Source organism: Petaurus breviceps, unplaced genomic scaffold, assembly GCF_028583685.1.
Source record: "Petaurus breviceps papuanus isolate PSGF00001 unplaced genomic scaffold, PetGlider_PUasm1.0 126, whole genome shotgun sequence".
NCBI lineage: Eukaryota > Metazoa > Chordata > Mammalia > Diprotodontia > Petauridae > Petaurus > Petaurus breviceps.
Window position 1 is genome coordinate 68313561 of NW_027185655.1, and position 18548 is coordinate 68332108.

At 39.2% G+C, this 18548-nt stretch overlaps 1 protein-coding gene across 2 annotated transcripts in view; it reads left to right on the plus strand.

Annotated features, from left to right (window-relative positions):
- The first annotated feature begins 277 nt into the window (after positions 1-277).
- Positions 278-18548, plus strand: part of HPGD (15-hydroxyprostaglandin dehydrogenase) — a 51403-nt gene continuing 33132 nt past the window's right edge. Inside the window, exons 1-3 of one of the 2 annotated variants that reach the window (XM_069096747.1) lie at positions 278-766; positions 1388-1511; positions 5969-6075. In XM_069096747.1, the coding sequence (XP_068952848.1) occupies positions 674-766; positions 1388-1511; positions 5969-6075 (324 nt within the window). In that variant the 5' untranslated portion in view covers positions 278-673. The remainder of the gene's footprint in view (positions 767-1387; positions 1512-5968; positions 6076-18548) is intronic. The other variant, XM_069096738.1, reaches the window with a different exon arrangement.

The window sequence follows — 18548 nt, forward strand, 5'->3', positions numbered from 1 at the left end:
CTCTGCAAAAGCATTTATCAGAAACAGAAACCCTTCTTTCTCAGTGGAAGACAGCTGTGTATGTACTTCACTGGCCACGGAGAAGAAAACTTGTAAGGTTAATTGCTTACAAGAGGAGCATTTAAAGTGAAAATCCCACATATATGACCCCTTCTGGGAAAAAGAGCCGGTGGGAGCACCCTAAAGATCCTTTTCTGGAGAACGATCCAAGTGCCCGGGGCTCCTTTTTGACCTCCTTTTAATGGTGATGCTTATCAAGGAGCGGGCGGGCGCGCGCGCGCGCGCACATACACACATTCACACACACTCACTCACACACACACTCACACACTCTTCCTCCTCCTCCTTCTCCTCCCAGGCCAGACTTCTCCGCTGTCAACCCCGCAGACAGCTGTGCTGTTAGTCAGAGGAGAGATCGGCTGCACAAACTGGCAAAGAACAAAGCAGGAAGACGGGAGAGAATTAACTGGAGTAGCTTAGCCGAGTCCCAGGGCGCTCTAGGGCAGGTGACACAGATGCAGATTTCTCCGGGCCAGGGGTTTGACAGTCTCATCCCCGCCCACTGGCTATAGAGCATAATAAAAAGCTCAGTAAACCCAGAGAGGGGGAAGAAGATTCGGAACTCGCCCACCGAGCTCACACTCTCACCGCCTCTGCAGGGAAGCCAGGCACCATGCACGTGAATGGCAAAGTGGCGCTAGTGACGGGGGCAGCGCAGGGCATAGGGAAAGCCTTCGTTGAGGAGCTTCTGCACAAAGGCGCCAAGGTGAGCGGGGCAAGAGAGGGCGAGAGAAGCAGGACAGAGAGAGTGGGGGGAGAGGGGGAATGGAGCATGATGGAAAAACGTGAGTCGGTGGGACTGAAGGGGCCTCTGGGGAAAACTGGTCTAGGGACGTGAGGGAGAGCTGAGGAAACTCTGAGACATCGAGGGGCCCCGCGAGAGGGACTGGGGGAGCTGGGGAAACTGAAGGTCCAAAAGGTAGTGAAGAGAGTAGGAGAGACAAGGCATACCCTTTTTTGTCCTCATGGACAAGTACCATCACCACACACTGTCTCCGCTCGCTCCTTGCCACACGGTTGCGCCAGGGTGCAACCGAGAACAATTCGAAAGAGATCGTCTTTTCCAAAGTATTTTGCAAACTTAAAAGCTTTACCTTATCATCATCTATTACTCTCAAGTAGGGGGTTCCCTGGCTTTGGACTGGAAGCTGCAATGTTTAGTAGGGGCAGAAAGCTTGTGATTACCTTCCCTAATTGAACTCTTAAGTTTATGCCCCCGACTCCTTCCTTTCGTCTGTTTATGTGCTCGCCTCATAAACTGCACCCCCAGAACACACACACACACACACACACACACACACACACTCACTCACTCTGTTCTCAACAGGTAGCACTGGTGGATCTCAATCTGGAAGTAGGTGAAAAATGTAAAGCAGCCCTGGACGAGCTATTCGAACCTCAAAAGACGCTGTTTCTTCAGTGCGATGTTGCAGATCAGGAGCAACTGAGAGGTAAAGGAAGGCTAGGGGTGAGGTGCTTACTACGGAGGGGAATGAATCTGTCAGCAAGAAAGGCAATCATAATCAGCCCCAACCTGGAGCCAAAGCCAGCATGGTGTTTGTTAGTGAGCCAACATATGTGCAAATTCAGCAGCCTCCTGGAGTTCAGCCCACTGCTTATCACCAGCAGATAAAGCTTCCAAGCCTGAATCTCTCCCACCACAGAAGTTCTGATCAATAGTTGCATTACTCAGGAAAAGCAAAGAACATGGACAAGTTTTTTTTTTTTTTAGGAACTTATGTGTTAAGGAATTTTGTGCGTGTGTTTTTGATGTCCTTGTTCAGTAAGTCTAAAGGACTGAAATCTCAGGTGGTACTTTTAAGTTAGAAAAATTTAAAGCCCGGCTTCTTAAACTTTTTCCAATGGAGACCCTTTCAGCACTTCTTAAACCTTGGGTGGAGGGCCCATATGGGTCTAGATTCTAGAGGAATTATCAAACTAATTTCTCAGGGACAACTCCAAAACACTTAATGCAGAATTAAAATAGTATGCTTTAAAGTAGTATCCCCAACCCCTGGCCTTTATATGTTCAAATATGAGTTCAAATATCATTGTCAATTACGTGCAATGTGCTTTAAACCAGATCTCTGGCTCTTTCTTTGTTGCATTTATATAGTTTTTCTTTTGCTAATAACTGCAAACTCAGTGCTGAAAAAAAAAAAATTCTCTATCAGCCTTTCCTGAAAGCTTTCCTGTTTCCATTGGCTCAACTCAAAATAGGTCAATCTACTTGTGAAAAAGTCAATGGAAATATTGGATTGAAATACACCAAGCAGACATGAAGACTTGGGAGGCCTGATAATTGGTGGCAAGTAAGTCAGTAGACAGAAATGAAACTATATATTTGCCACCATGCAAGGGACCGAAAAGCCAACCTGTCCCACTCCTTCGTTTTACAGTTGAGAAATTCAGGGTCCAATGATTAAGTAACTTATTCAGGGTCACACAGGTGTTGTCAGGCTAGATTCAACACCAAAAATCCATCAGTGGGGTTTTTATATGTGTGTATGTGTAAGTGCATATGTATGTATGTGTGTATGTAAAATATGTATGTATGTACATATCCATATAATTTTTAAAAGAGCAGATTATGTAGACTCTAACTTCCCTTACTGATTAGAAAACTGTGATACATTGTGGAAATAACTTAGACAAACTTAAAAAATAGAAATTTAACTCATCATAAGTAGCTAAGAACAAATTTTGAATATGAAAGAGTTTATGAAGACTCTTAAGGAGATGAGATCTGAAGAGGTAACTCTTTACATGTTAGGAAGTCTGTGCTTCACACAATGGAAAGTAAGTGCATGCAGCTTATTGTCCCAAGAAGTTTTATGGGACACAAATAACAACTTTGAGGATGACTTACATAAACCTCCAGCAGGGCTAAACATCTGTGTCATTACTCTTAGCTGCTGACATTTTTATGGCACTTTACAATTCGAGGGAGCTGTCTTTCTAAGCATGTTTTAGAAGGCCCCTTACCTGTTTAAAATCATCCTCACCCACTGACCAACCAAATATTTTATCCAAGCATTGTGTTATCCAAGAAAAAGGGATATGTTTAGCAAGCTAGGACTTTAACAAGGAGTTAGTCATCTATTTAAATAACCATCCTGGAGACTAAAAGGGATGTAGTGTAGAGATAAGTTTTTAATGGAGATGAGTTAAAGGTTCAGTACCAAGTGCCTTACCCAGAGAAGATCCTACAAGAGCCCAAGACTTGGTTAAAGGGAATAAATTGCTTATCAAAATCGGGTAGAGAGATCCCAAAAAGAAGGATTTAAAAAACAAACTTTATCTGCCTTTAGGTAGCATCAATTGTTGTTCCACAATTGGCAGTAACAGAGAAGAGAGGGTTTTCTAGGGTGTCATTTGTAATGTGGGAGGATTTTGTCATGGAAAGCATCATTCCCCTATGCTTTATTCTCTTTACTGTTGTCAAAATTCTGGGTTAGGCTGGTGAATTGTCTGACAGTATACAAATAGAAGATGTTCCGTTCTGTTAATGAAAGAATGAGAAAAACTTGCGATATAAATGAAAGTGTTCACATACTAAAGGGAAGTGGTTTTAAAGAAGTCCTGGAGTTGTATTCTGAAAATTCAAACAAGTTATTAAATAAGGAACTAGCGATTTGTTTGGGGGAAGAGGGGGAGTCGACCCAGAATAACAAGATGAATGTATAAGTCAAAAACAACACTTACTCATCTTAGGCATTGTGGCATTTCATGATGCTTGCTTATATGCTGGCAGAGCCCTGGTCCGCAGTAGGCACCTCAGTAGATTCGCATACAGTAAATGCAGTCAGCATTGTAGTTAATACAACACTATTTGACCTGACTTCAGAATATATATGCCATCTTAAACCTTTTTCTTATAATTATGGTTTACCTGTGCCAATATTTAAAATTAGTTTGCCAGTTCCAAGGCATAGGTGTTGGGTAGGGGAGGTGACCAGATTGTATGCTAAGTGAAGAGAGCAGTTATCCTGGGTGTGGGTAAGCTAGATGTAAAATGTTTTCGAGTTGATGATACATCAATCTTTTATCTCTATCTAAGGAAAACATTTCCTGGAGTCTGCTTCTCCTTCTCCCCCCCCCTAAAAAAATGACCTCTGGAAGAGTATAATAATGTAAAGGATTTTGTTTTCTTTTTAATGCTGTCCAGGACAGTTTATAAAGTGACTACTTCCAACTTCATTGGAACCATAAAATTTTAAAGCTGGCCAGGACTCCAGAAATTATTTAGAAAAATAACTTTATGTTACAAATGAAGAAATTGAAACCCAAAGTTGAGATTTGTCCAAAGTCACATAGCTGGTGATTGGCCAAGAATCTGGGTCAACCTAGCTCTCTTGCTGCCTTTCTATAGAAGTATAGACTCACAGATCTAGAGTTATAAAATACCTCAGAGGTCATCTAATCCAACGCCTTCATTTTAGAGATGTGGAAACTGAGGCCCAAAGAGGAAAAGTGACTTGCCCAAGGTCACCAATAATAACTGTCAGAGGCAGAATTAAAACTTGGGTCCTGTAATATACAAATTCAGTATTTTTCTTTTAATATGATTTTCATCCTTTTAAAGTCTAAAGCTAAAGCTGTCTGCCTCAATTTCCTCATTTGTAAAATGAGATATTTGTAAAGTGCTTTACAAGCCTAAAGTACTATAGAAATTTACTATTGCTTGGCAACCAATAGCTGCACATAATATTGCAAAGACCCGCTTACTATGTACCACAAGTGCTATCTGAATCAGGAAATAAGAAAATTATATCAGAGTAAGATAATGTATAAGACGAGTTCTGCAAACTTTAAAGAGCTGTAACCGTACTATCTATTATTAGTACTTTTAAGCCCTTAGATAGAAGCCTTTCCTTATTCCTCCCAATTGTACTTGTCTTCTTCCAATCAATCACTTTTCCCCCCACTCCCAAGAAGGCTAGATCCTTGGGGTCAGGGCTTTTGTCTTTGTATCCCCAGGACCTAGCTAGGTCCCAGACTCCGTATGAATTGAATTGAAATGTCATCTATCTCTTATTTACATATAGGTTTGGGAAGTTAGAGGATAAGAAATAGATAGGGAATGTGTGAGATGCACCAGACAAAGATTTTGTCTAGGATTATGTGGTTGGTCCATTTTCAGTAAGAAGGGGAAGAGGGTATTAGGAGTTGAATGCCAGGTGAAAGAAAAAAAAATTACTGCTTTTCAGACCACTGCCAGGAATGGGGAGGGAGCAGAGTGTTGGAGGGTTTTTTTTTAGTTACACCAGCCTATTTGTTAAAATTGATAACAATCATATTTGTCCCTTGGAAGATTCCAAATCCCATGAAGGTCTCCAATGGTTATATGGTTTCAATCAACAATGTATTTCCTAATACTTATCATTCCTATGAGCTGCCTCTCTCTACATAGTTTCCTAAACATTTCTGTCACGGATCATTGACATCAGGTAGGAAAAAAGGAAATATCAACTCTAAAGTCTATAGTATCAAATTCTATCTAGACTCAAAAACTGCCTTAGAATACCTGCTCTTACTTTGTTTACTAATATAGGTAGATATTATCAAAATGTCAATTTGATTGCAGCAGCTTGGGACCTGAATCACTTGATAAACAGTGCTTTTCAGCTGATAGTTAATACATATACAATAATGGGTTGATAGTGTGCTAATCTAAGTTACAGGGATCTAGTAATTAATTCCTCACAGATGTAGGAAGTTGTTGGAAAGCACAAGCAGGCTAATAGTTGTATTACTCCTTTTTCTAGAATCCAGTATGTTGCAACAGAACCTGGAAAATACCTTTTGCCAAAGTAGTATAGATCTGAAAATGCATTTAATAAGAACTGTTTGATACAGAAGATAAGAAGGTACCTGAAACATATTCTGTTTTTTCTCTTGGAATCAGATACTTTTCGCAAAGTAGTTCAACATTTTGGAAGATTAGATATTTTGGTCAATAATGCTGGAGTGAATAATGAAAAACACTGGGAAAAAACCGTCCAGATTAATTTGGTAAGTGTTATCTTAAGTGTTACTTATCTCTAGAGTATGTTTAGCAAACTATGTGGGGGGAGGAATGTGTTTAGTCTATTTTTGTTAGAGCTTTCATTCAAATGAACACATGAACTATGAATACAATAGCATATGTCTAGGGAAAAAAGGGGGAAGTTACAGAATGCTAGAGAGAGGTATTTCTCCTTGAAAAACAGGAAGGCATTCAGGGGACTGAAGTAAAGAGATGACTATCTTAAAATACCAAAAGGAAATTTTTTTTTAAAAAGTCATTTCTTAACTCATCTTTTTAAAAGTGATAACAAAGGAAAACACAGGGGAACATTTGAATGAAGTCCAGGCACAGAATAGCAAGCATGGTTAAGCTGAAATTGGACTTTGGGATTTTGATATGAAGGTACTTTGGTATGAGAGCTATACTTTTTTGTTATGATTCTATTACTCCCATTATATGAATAAAGTTTCCTTGCATTTGGAGTGAGAATATCTGGATTCAACTCTGGTTCTGCCAGTTAATGATGGGTTACTAAGTCATTCTTGGCCTCCATTTCTTTATCTGTAAAAATGAGGGTGTTGGAAACCAGATGACCTCAAAGTTCCCTTCAACTCTAGATGGGTAGGACAATATGAAGTTCATTGGTTGACTTTATATGGTTTGCATGCTTTTCACTTTTAAATAGACTTATCAAAGGACATTAGAAAGTTTTGAAGCTGTGCCTGACCTATACTGTGGGAAATAATATCCTGTGTGGTCACACAGTTTGGATGGAGACCTTCCCCTTGCTGTTGGGGCATTGCCTAGTTTAGCTGGCTCTAGAATGATGCCAATGAGACCATGGCCACAACAATTTAGTTCATATATAGACAAGTCAGCTTCAAACAGAAGAAAAACTCTTCTGTGTTCTTTATTGTCTCCCTTTCCACCTGTCAGAATGGAGGCTGGGTGAAAGAGTTTAGGTTAGTCAGAGTTAAGTTATTATCATCACTTGATATCAAATGAAGTATTATTCTATCAACAAAGGGTTCTTTCTTTCTTATCCCTATGAGAGATAAAGTTTAAGCACTGTATGTATCCTAAGAGTTTTTGGTTCGTTTTATTAGCCTTTACTGTTTCAGCTCCAAAATTTCCCCTTTTTCTGAGAACGTCACTTATCTGACTGGAGCCTTAAAAGTATGTTAAAATCAGGCATCCCTTTATTTTGTATCTAAAATAAGAAACCAGGTAGGGGTAAATGGAATTTATTACACCTGTAATTTCCCAGGCTACTGATTCCCTTTTTGTTTATGAAGGAATCCACAACCAAGGTCAGGCTCTGTAGTTATCTTTTAGCATGTAATCTTCCTTTCTCAATTAGCCCATTGTAAAACCTCCAAATTTAGCCTTGAAAGACAAATCTCACAAACCTAGTGTTCAGTAATTCTCTTAAGTTTATATCCCTAAAATGTTGTTTCTTCTTTCCCTGTGTAATAGGTGAGATTCTGTCTCCATTGTGAAGTTCAGAAAGCAAAAATCATTCATTTATCTCTCTAATGTAATTGCAAATTATATTAGCCTTATGAAAGCTCTGGTGGGTTCAACATTACTTTTTGAACTCTGGACCTGAGCTTATGCATAATAAAGAAATCTAGGTTTTACTTCCTAGATCTATAAAGGTTGATGTTGTCAACTGGCATCAGTACCTATCAGTGAGTATTTCTATAACAATTGATATCCAAGAATGATCTGAGCACATTAAAAGTTTGTTTTATGAATTCTGTAGTTAATCTAACGGGGTTTCTTTAAAGGGTTTACTTAACTTGTGTCTATGACCAGCATCAAAAGCTATTTAAGTTTCATATAGAGATGGAGACTGGCTTAGTCATTCATTGTTATGAGGAAATGCCATCTTATAATGCTGGTCTTTACCTTATGTGCAATTTATAGTCTTAGTATAGTCTAGGGCATTGAGAGGTTAAGTGATTTGCCCAGGGTCACACAGTATGTCAGAGGGAGGACCTGGCAGAATCTTTCTGATTTTGTCTATATACTACACCCTTCTTTCTCCTATTTAAGCTTAACCAAGAGATATGTTACAATTTTGTTAAGCTGTTCACTCAAAGCTGATCTTGACAATACAGAAACTCTGATGTCGGTCGTTGTTAGACACTTCAGTCAGTTGATAAATTTACATAAACAATTCCTTTTAAAGAAGGAATAGGAATATTTCAAACATATATAAATATATGAGATTTGGTACTTAAGAGAGACTTCCATTATACTAAAAAATATAGATTTATCTTCCTCTTGTCCTTTCTGGCCTAGGTTTTTAGTTTATTTTTTCTTTCATCCTTTTACCCTAAACATGACACTGAAGAACAGCTGGCTCAACAAGTGCTACAAACAATTTCTACTGGGGGAGGATATTTGTATCCGCAAAGCTCATGTGCTTAAGGCATTTTGGAGTACTTGAATGAAATGGTTCCCGTGCCTCAAAAGGCTTTCCTTCTCAGTGGTGCCAGAAATCCTTTAAGTGGGCAAAGCCTTTTGTCATTCATAGCATACAAAAAGAGAGGCAGAGGAGGCTTAAATTGTAACTACCCCCTGGGGGCGAGGTAGACTACACACTGAGCAGCTTCATCTTATAATGTAAATGAGGGATTTCTGGTCCTTTCTGGTGAGTAACTTTTAATTGAGGAGACAGTGAAAAAGTACTGTAACATCAAAGGAGAGAGACAATGGAAAAGTGAGTATGGAAAGTCAATATAACCTTGATTCCAGTTAGCATATAGCACAACTCCTAATTAGCAGGAATCAGATCATTCTCATAACCCTATTGGTTTTGCTAATTTGAGTGGTTTGGTTGTTTTTTTTTCCTGACCTCCAACCAATAAATAATATCTTCTACATTAAAAAAAAAAAAGCTGAAAAAAATCATCTGAACAAGGACCATTGCAGAACATGGATGGGATGGATGGGATTACTGGACAAATATTTTAGGCAAATTATTTATTTGTATATATATATATTTGGAGGGCAATTGCCCAAGATCACACGACTAGTTTTGTGTGTGTGTGTGTTAAGTGTCTGAGGCCGGATTTGGACTCAGGTCCTTCTGACTCCAGGCTCTACTCACTGTGCCACCTAGCCACCCCTATATATCTATATATAATTAATAGTTCTAACGGGGTCAAAGAGATCAAACTTCTCCTTATTTTTCCCCTTTCTGTTCCCAGACACATCAGACCACCTGTGTTTTTGTATGGCTTTTACCCCACAGAATCATACAGATAAGGATAGAAAATGATTTAAAGTGCTGTAGAAGAATCAGCTAGTATTACAATGGCTTCTTTTCCCAAGCTTCCTCCCCATTATTAACATCTAGTCTTAGGATTCCTCATTCACAGTAAGGTATAAATGGCTGGTTTCATCTTAAAGTTGGTTCTCTCCCAAGGATATTGGTATTTTCTTTGAGGTTAAAACCTTAAGCCAAAAAGAAGAGAAGCTCTGGTATCAGAATTTCAGACATTCACCAGCCCCTGTGGACACCCCTTAGAAGATGGTGACCTAATCTCTGTTCATCAATTCTTAGTTCTAATCTTCCCCTTAACTAGCTAGGGGATTTGGGGCAAGTCACTGAACCTCAAAAAATCATAGAATGAAAACATTGGAAGGGATTTCAGTAGAAATCATCCAATCCAACTCATGCTATAACACACAGTTTCTTCTCCCACACACCTAAGTGGTGGTTGTTGTGGTTGATCAGTCACATAGTTAGGTATGACTCTTCATGACCCCGTATAGAGTTTTCTTGGCAAAAATACTGGTGTGGTTTGCCATTTTCCTCTCCAGCTCACTTTACAGATGAGGAAACTGAGGCAAACGGGGTTAAATGATTTGCCGAGGATTGCACAGATACTGAGTATCTGAGGCTAAATTTGAACTCATTTTCCTGACTACAGGCCCAGCCCTCCAGTCACTGAGCCTCCTCCTGTTAAATGGTTGTACAGCCTCTATTTGGACACTCTCAAGCAAGGACAACCCTTCTACCTCCTAAAGCAACCCATTTTATTTCTGGATAGCCCGCATTGTTAGGAAGCTTTACTTGGCACCAAATCTAAAACCTTTCTGACCCTCAGTTTCTTCCTCTGTAAAATGAAAGCAGTTGACAATATGACCTCCAAGATCTCTTCAAATTCTGTGTTATATGAGCAGTTCTGCCAGCCAAGGTGAGAGCCGAGAAGCTAGCAGGAAGTCTCTGAAAGGGTGTTGCTAAATTTGCAATTCTTTCCTGGCCACCCCCTTTTAATTTTGTAGTAAACTTTAGGACTGTAACCAGTGCCAGGAAATGGTGGTGACTAAAACAATAAAGCAATTAATGCCGGTTCTGTGTGGGTCTGGTTTTGCTTGTTTTGCCTATGTAATTATTTCTACAATCAAGGTAAAACAGATTTTTTTTTTCACCAACCATAAAAACATCATGTTTTCCCACATAGCACAAACAATTATATCAACACCAGCCACTTGATCTAATAGACCATAGTGTATGAAGAAATTCAGTCCTTTTTTGCAAATAAAGTCCCTTTATACTCTAGGGCTTAGAAAATTGGGTTTAATATTAATTCACAAAATCCTTGTGTATAATCTCTCCATCGTTAAAAAGCACAGAAAGCTGCATGATTTGCTATTGCCGAAAGTACATTTGTTACTTGGTGGCCAACCTGCTGGTGATGATGATCTTTGATCCTTGGCCAAGAGTCTGTCACCAACTCTGTTCATAGATTCTTTCCAATTTATTGGGGCTTGTCAGAACTTGAGATCCACTGGCATAGCCTCAAAGAATCCAGGATCATCAGTAAGGTGAGGCAGCAGAAGAACAACTCACTGGGGGAGGAGGGCCCTCAAAAATATGGACTCAAGTGTGACTTTTATCTGGCATTCTCCTCAATCCCCTCCTAGTCTTCCCATGAGCAGTCAACTGGATTGGGCTCTTTCCTCTCCCATCCCTTTTTCCTGGGTGTTGCCTGCTTCTTTTGGTTGGATGGTCTAGGTGGGAGGGCTGAAAAACATTTTCTACTCAAACTGAACACATTCATAGTTCATAGAGAATTATTTAAAACAGTTGGTGGCCCTCAATTTCTAAACCACTTTTAAACCTTATTGAGGGAATAGCCAGGAAACAGCTGTGACCACAGAGACAAGTTATGCTGCCAGCCAGGAGAAATAGGAAGGGAGAGAGTTATACAGAGGGATAATACATCTGACATAGTTGGCCATCCCAGGATAAAATAGTGGGTTACCAATACGGAGGGCAGCTACATGACAAAGTGAATGGTGTGCCCAGCCTAGAATCAGGAAGACTTCTCTTCCTGAGTTCAAATCTGGTCTCTTACTTACTTACTTACTGTCTGACCCTGGGCAAGTCACTTAACCCTGTTTGCCTCCGTTTCCTCATCTGTAAAATGAACTAAAGAAAGAAATGCCAAACCACTCCAGTATCTTTGTCAAGAAGACCCCAGATGGGGTCACAAAGAACTATATACAGCTGAACAACAACAAATAAGGAACCAGTGACCACTATCATTAAGCTTTCATAGAATGAATCAAAACAGATTTTAGTTTGTTCTAAGTGGCCAGCAGTGTGCTGGGTCCTAAGAATTGATGGAAATTCATGTGATTAAATTTTAGTCTTAGCATGACAGTTTTGAAAATGTATAGATGTGGGGGGGGGGGTGCAGTGAATAGAGCACAAGTCCTGGAGTCAGGAGGACCTGAGTTCAAATTCGGCCTTAGACGCTTAACACTTTCTAGCTGTGTGTGACCTTAGGCAAGTCAGTTAACCCCAATTTCCCTGCCTTCTCCCCTCCAAAAAGCAAAAAAAAAAAATGTATAGATGAAAATTAGATCACCATTTCCTAATTTTAACAAACTACCCACTCATTTTTTGTTTTTCCTTTGCTCAACATGAGATATTTCTCAATGGATTGACAGCCTTCTATCCAGAACTCTTCTGCTGCTGTACCGAACTTATGTCTAGTCCAAGTAGAATCATTTAAAACATCTGGTGGCCCTTGGTTTCTAAATCCCTTTAAGCCTGAAATGAGAAAGTAGAAAGGCAACAAACAGCAGGGATAGCAGAGACTGCCATTCTCACTACGAAAACGTCGATCTTAAAGTGCTCCTTCATGGTGACACTGCAGCTCTTTGGAAGGGACTTTCTCCTACCCCCTTTCATCATCTGGGAAAGAGAAGTTCAATGAAGATCACTGACAACAGCCCCTTTGGTAATACTTCTTTTTCTCCCACAGAGTAGAGAATTAGTTTTCCTTAGCCCTTTTGGGTTCCAAGGAAAGAAGCAGACTGATGGTGTAGGGTCTCTAAAAATGACTGAAGATTCAAATGGATTTATTTCTTGGTCAGTTAAATCCAGCCAATTCCATTCAGCAAACATGTAGCCAAGTGAGTGTGGGGGAGGGGGGTCTGTGTTTCTAAATTCTTGGATTCACTTTCTTTTCCCATTCTTACTACTTTTTTTTTAATTGACAGTATTAGAAGTTCAGTAGTTATAAAAATCAGGAAAATATATCCAAATGATTGACACTGAAACTGTAGAAGTCAGAAAATCATTAATTGCAGATGCATGATAGCTTGTCTAGAAAATTCAAGTTCCTTAGCCAAAAAGTTGATGGTGACAAATGACTGTGTACAAGCCAAGTCAGAGGATTCAAGATTTACCCTTTGAATTCATTCTTCAAGCACCTACAAAGGTGGATATGGGACTTCCCAATGTAGGGATTTTAGAAATATACTCTGACATTGTCAAGAACTTTGGCAGAAATTTGATATTCTAAAAAATGTCATTGATGGTGACAACTCAAGGTAGCATGGGATGGTAGCCAGAGCTGACCTAGGTTTAAGTCTCACCTCTGCCAGAGAGTGGCAACTCACTCAATGGCTGGGTACTCCCTCCTTCACAGCCTTCTGAAACTATCCTACAAAGCAGGCATTGTTCTATTATAGGAGAGTTTCTTCATTGAGAATTCCCTATTACAATAAAATCACAGATTTGGATCATAAAACAATGACTTTGATTAGAAGGATGGGACCTTAAAGTTCTGTGCATGTTTAAAGCCTTATTTACTGTTTTTATTTTAGTCTTTTTAAAAAATCTATTTATTTCATCAAATATTTCTCAGTTACACTTAATTTTTTTTTACCATCCGTCTTTTAAAATTTTGAACTCCAAATTCTCTTCCACCCCTCCTCTACCCATCGAGAAGGCTAGCAATGTGATATCAATAATACGTGTGAAGTCATGCAAATACTGTGAGACTTAATTTAAATTTTAAGATCATCAAAGAACTCTTGAAAATTTACCCAGCTTCCTGTGCTTAGTATGACTATAGAACTTTCAATATTCCTGCATAAAAAACAGTTTGGCAGTACTGACTGGGATTTTTGATTCTTTTATAACAAGGGGATTCTTAACCTAGAATCCACAAATTTGTTTTTAAATTTCTGGACAGCTATTTTAAAAATAATTTTAATTTTTGATGTGTTTTGTTTTTATATTATAAACACTTACAGATTACCTCCTCTCATCCCTTCTTCTATTGGAAAAGAGAAAAAGAAAATTCTTGCAATAAACATGCAGCAGACAAAACAAATTCCCTTAGTGGGTGTATATAGAAATATCTCGTTCTGCACCCTAATTCTGCCACATTTCTATAACTGGTTTCCTTTGTAATTCTAGGCATGTTACTTTATACATTATATTGAGAAAGGGTTCATAGACTTAATCAGTCTAACAAAGATTTCTATGACACCAAACAGGTTTAGAAACCACCCTTTCCTTCAGAGAATAGGGAGAACTCTGTGCATTTCACTATCCCTAATGCAGTTTCAAATGCAAAAGTTAATTGGGTGCTGCAGAACCATTTCAAGAATAAGATTTTGTAAGACAGCAGCTTCCTCCCAAGTCACCTAAAATGAGGAGGATCTGTTCACCAGGTGGGTGGGCTGCTAGCCAAAGAATCATAGGATTGTATGGATGCCATCCCTCCCCAACCCCAACCCAAATTAGACTCTCGTTTGCCATTCTTTAGACAGAAGCTACTCAGCTATAATAAAATATAAATATTTTTAGATGTTTTAGTAGTACAGAGGTTTCCAGTGGTTAGGGACTAAATAAATAACTGAGCAATTGACCATGTTCATGCCTTTCAAAATTGTCAGGAGCTACAGTGACATGAGAAGAACAGGAAATAGAAATCAGGATTGAGAAGACTACAGAGACTGAATAGGGTCTCAAATCTCCCTCTGTCCAGCAAAGAAGGCATGTTGGCTTAAAAAAAAATAACAATACTTGCTCCATGCAGGAAAGAACCTCAATAGGTTCTTTGTAAATAGGAAACTCTAGAATAGCAAAAGGGATTTTCTGTATCACTCCCGGCTTCAGCTAACTGCCCTTCTCTAAAGCAAAGTTTTCCTTTATTTTTCTTAGGACCCTGCTGCTATGGGCAACCTTGGCTAGGCTGTACAAAGGAATGAAAGCATTTGTTTAGTTTTGTATAAAGGAAACAGGACGTGACCTTTGTTACTCATAGATAACTTTAAAAGTTTGTTCAGTCCATTCCTCCTTAGGCCAACTGATAGTACAGACCTCTAAGAGTCCACGGCCCACTTTCCTTTCCACTTGCTTCTCTGTGAGACTGGAATGGAGGGCTCGATTTGTGGGTAGTATTTATAATAATTCTATTTTTTTTTTGGCTTTCTTCTTTTTCTGTTTTGCTTTATTTTGTGTGCCATACCATGTTGTCGTTGTGTCATTTCAGTCGTGTTTGACTCTTCGCGACCCCATGTGGGGCTTTCTTGGCAAAGACACCAAAGTGGTTGACCATTTCCCCCTTCAGCTGCATCATATTCTATGTGCCCATTTGAGTCTATACACTCCTAGAGGGTAGAAGTCTATCAGATACATGGTGATACACAGTTCCAGGGGAAGTTCTTAGTGTACTATATTTGAATAGCTCTAAATGCTGCCTGTATAGCCAATCCACAACCATCATCCCCTCCTTCTTTTTTCTAGGAGTATCTGTGGTTCTTTTATACTATTGTTATACATTCGTGCTGTTATGCTCAGCAGGAATGATAAATGGCACCTAGGCTCTTTATGGTGCAAAGGGCTCAGCACTGAAAAACAAGCCAGTCTATTGGTCCTGCTCTGCCACACCTGGCACAGCTTTTTCTCACCCCACCCCCTTCCACCTCCTCCAATTCAAATAGGGTAGGTTTTACTTGATTTATGCCAAGGCCAAACAGCTGCCCTTTTATCACTTCAGCAGTAAACTCAACAGAGGATATCTACAGCCTTAGACAATTTTTATAGGGTTATAAAATTTAGAGTCAGAGGGAATGATAATGATGTTAATTAAAATAATAACAATAGTAAAACTATGATAACTAGCATATAATGCTCTAAGGTTTGCAAAGGCTTACATATATTTTCTCATTTGTTCCTGATTTGAGGTAGGTACTAATATCCCTGTTTTACAAATGAGGCTAAGTAGTTAGGTGACTTGCTCAGGATCCCAGTGTGCATGAGTATCTGAGGCAACATTTGAACTCAGGTTCTCCCAAATCTAAATACAGTGTTCTATCTAGTATGCCATTTAGTTGCTTCATGTTTGCTCTGGGAACCCCAGAGATTATCTAATCCCTCTCCCCCAATACCCATTCTACAGATAGGAAATGGGGACTCAGGAACCCTGAGGAGTTTCAGCATTAAACATGTTTCCCAGTGACTCTTTAAAAGCCAAAGGATATCCTTCATCAAAGGCTTTTTGGGCCAGGTCAGTGGTCCCAGGTCAGCCTCATGAAGGAAAGAACAGATCAGGAGTCCCTGCTCCAAAGCATCCAGTGTACCAAGCCAGGTAGAATTCAGAACTTCTGTGAGGTTCACCTTTTTATGGTTATACCATGATGCTCTTTTGAGATCAGGAGGCAGTGAGATACAGTGAAAAGACTGGCTCTTTAATCAGAGGACCTGGATTCAAATTCTCTCTCTGACAGATTAGACTGATATGACTCTGGGGCAAGACATTTAACTTCCTTAGGCTTAAATATCCTAATCCTTAAAATCAGGAGATTAAACTAGGTGTTCTCAAATTCCCTTCCAGCTCTGATCCTATTATAAATTCAACAGTTATAAATAAATTATAGTTTAAATCAGTCAAACATGAGCTAGGAACTAGAATGATTCTGAGAATTCCACTAAGTGAGATGGGTCAGGAACTGATCTGGGTAAATTGTAATTTACCTTTTGGGAAGAAATACAGCCAAGTTAATCAGACAGTTGTAATTCAGAGCCACAAATATGAGCTGAATACAGCAGGCCCTCTCTTAGTTACTTAAAGTCAGATACTGTTTTTAATATGATAAAATGATCATGAGAAGGATAGAAGAAAAGGCCTGGACTTGTGATTTCATTGGTATATGGAATTCTGAGTGATAAAACTTCTACCAATGCAATTCAATACCACAATGATTTAAAATCTTAGGGAACTGCCTACAGCAGCTACAAAATTCAAAAAGAAATGGATCCTTGAGGACATATTTGACTTGAAAAAAAAAACACAAATTAACATTATCTGTGTTATATTGCATTTTTATGTTGTGTTTTCAACATTTTCCAATTACATTTTAATTTTCTTGAGTGAGACACTTCTAGTTTAAAACACTAAGAGGTTAAATAACTTCTAAGGGTTTAAATCTAGCACTATTTATTCTGTTACACTATGTCTGAAGTAATCATGAGAAAATATTTATTTTTATTTTTTATTGTAATTTATATATATATATACATATATATATATTTATTTACTTACTTACTTATTAAAGCAATGGGGGTTAAGTAACTTGCTCAAGGTTACACAGCCAGGTGTTTCTGGGTGGGTGCTAAGTGTCTGAGCCGGGATTCAATCCCCAAGTCATCCCGACACTGGAGCAGGTGCTCTTACTCGCTGTGCTACCTGGCCACCACAATTTTTATATTTTTTATACATTTTTTTCATCTCACCAAAAAAGACAAAGGAACTTTTAAGTCATCTAATCCAGCCCAATAGGGCAACTAGGTGGTGCTGACCTAGAGTCAAGAAGACTTCTCTTCCTGAGTTCAATTCTGACCTCAGACACTTACTAGCTGGGTGACCCTGGTTAAGTCACTTAACCCTGTTTGCTTCAGTTTCCTCATTTGTAAAATGAGCTGGAAAAAGGAAATGGAAAATCACTCCAGTATTTTTGCCAAGGAAGCTCTTAATGGGGTCACGTAGAGTCAGACAAGACAACAACAACAACAAATCCAGTCCAATAATTTTACCTATAAGAAAACTAAGGATCAGAGAAGACTTAACCAAGGATGGCAGACTTGAGTCTTAACTCTCCTTTCTAATGCTTAGTTCAGCATTCTATTTTGACCCATCAGCATGTTAATCTATCAAAGTAAGAGTCAATTCCATCCCTGTATGAAAATTTGAGCAAAGAGTCAACAGGTACTCTTTCCCATCTGCCCCACTAAATTCAAAGTGCAAACATGAAATTGTCACTATTTGACTTATAAGGAAAGAGCTACAACTATAGCTAAACAGCCTGATATACTATACTCACATATACCTTATTAGAGAGACGATTTAATGTAGTTACCAGAGGAGTAGAGAATCAGCCTAAGTAAATAATGGAGTAGGCCAAATTAAGTGACTTCATTGCAGTCGATAAGCAGTGGATTGGGCCCTTGAGTGGCTTCTGTTCTTCCAGCCTGGGCAAGATGGGGAGACCTGAGTCATAATTATGATATATACCTAGAATACTCATTTACGTTATTACATACAAGGAAGAATTGTTCACCAGGGGAAGAACAATGAGAAAAATAGAGGAGAAATAATAGAAAGTTTTACTAAGATCTGAGCCAGGCTGGAAGGGCAGGCCCCATGCACTGCTGAACAACACTCCATTTCTAAACTGGGCTGGTTCTTCCTTCTTAGGTAGTATGGTGGTCCCTGTAATGGGAATGTAAATTTTTAAGATCTTTCCTGCCCCTAGGCTAAAGCGCACCTGGAGCCTGGGGAGGGAGGCTTGTTTTTCTGTAGATACTTCTTGATTGGCCAGTGAGCATCAATAAGGTTGTTACATTCCCTGAGCCAGGAGAAGGCTATATAAGCCCTGATGTGTAGCTTTGTTTGGGGGCTCACTTTGAGAAGTGTTCTGTGATTTGATGAAACTCTGGGCTAGCCGTTGTCCAGAGCCCCCCCGGCTTTGAAACCCAGATGTTGTTTGGTATGGATGTAATGGTTGCACAGTTTGGAAAGCTGTGTACTTGATCTGTTTCTGTCTTGATAATTCTGTCTGTATATTCTGAAGTTCGGGGTGCTGACCTTTTTTCCCCTGAATGAGGTAAACGATACATATCTAACTGATTAAAAGTAAGCTTGTTAACCCATTT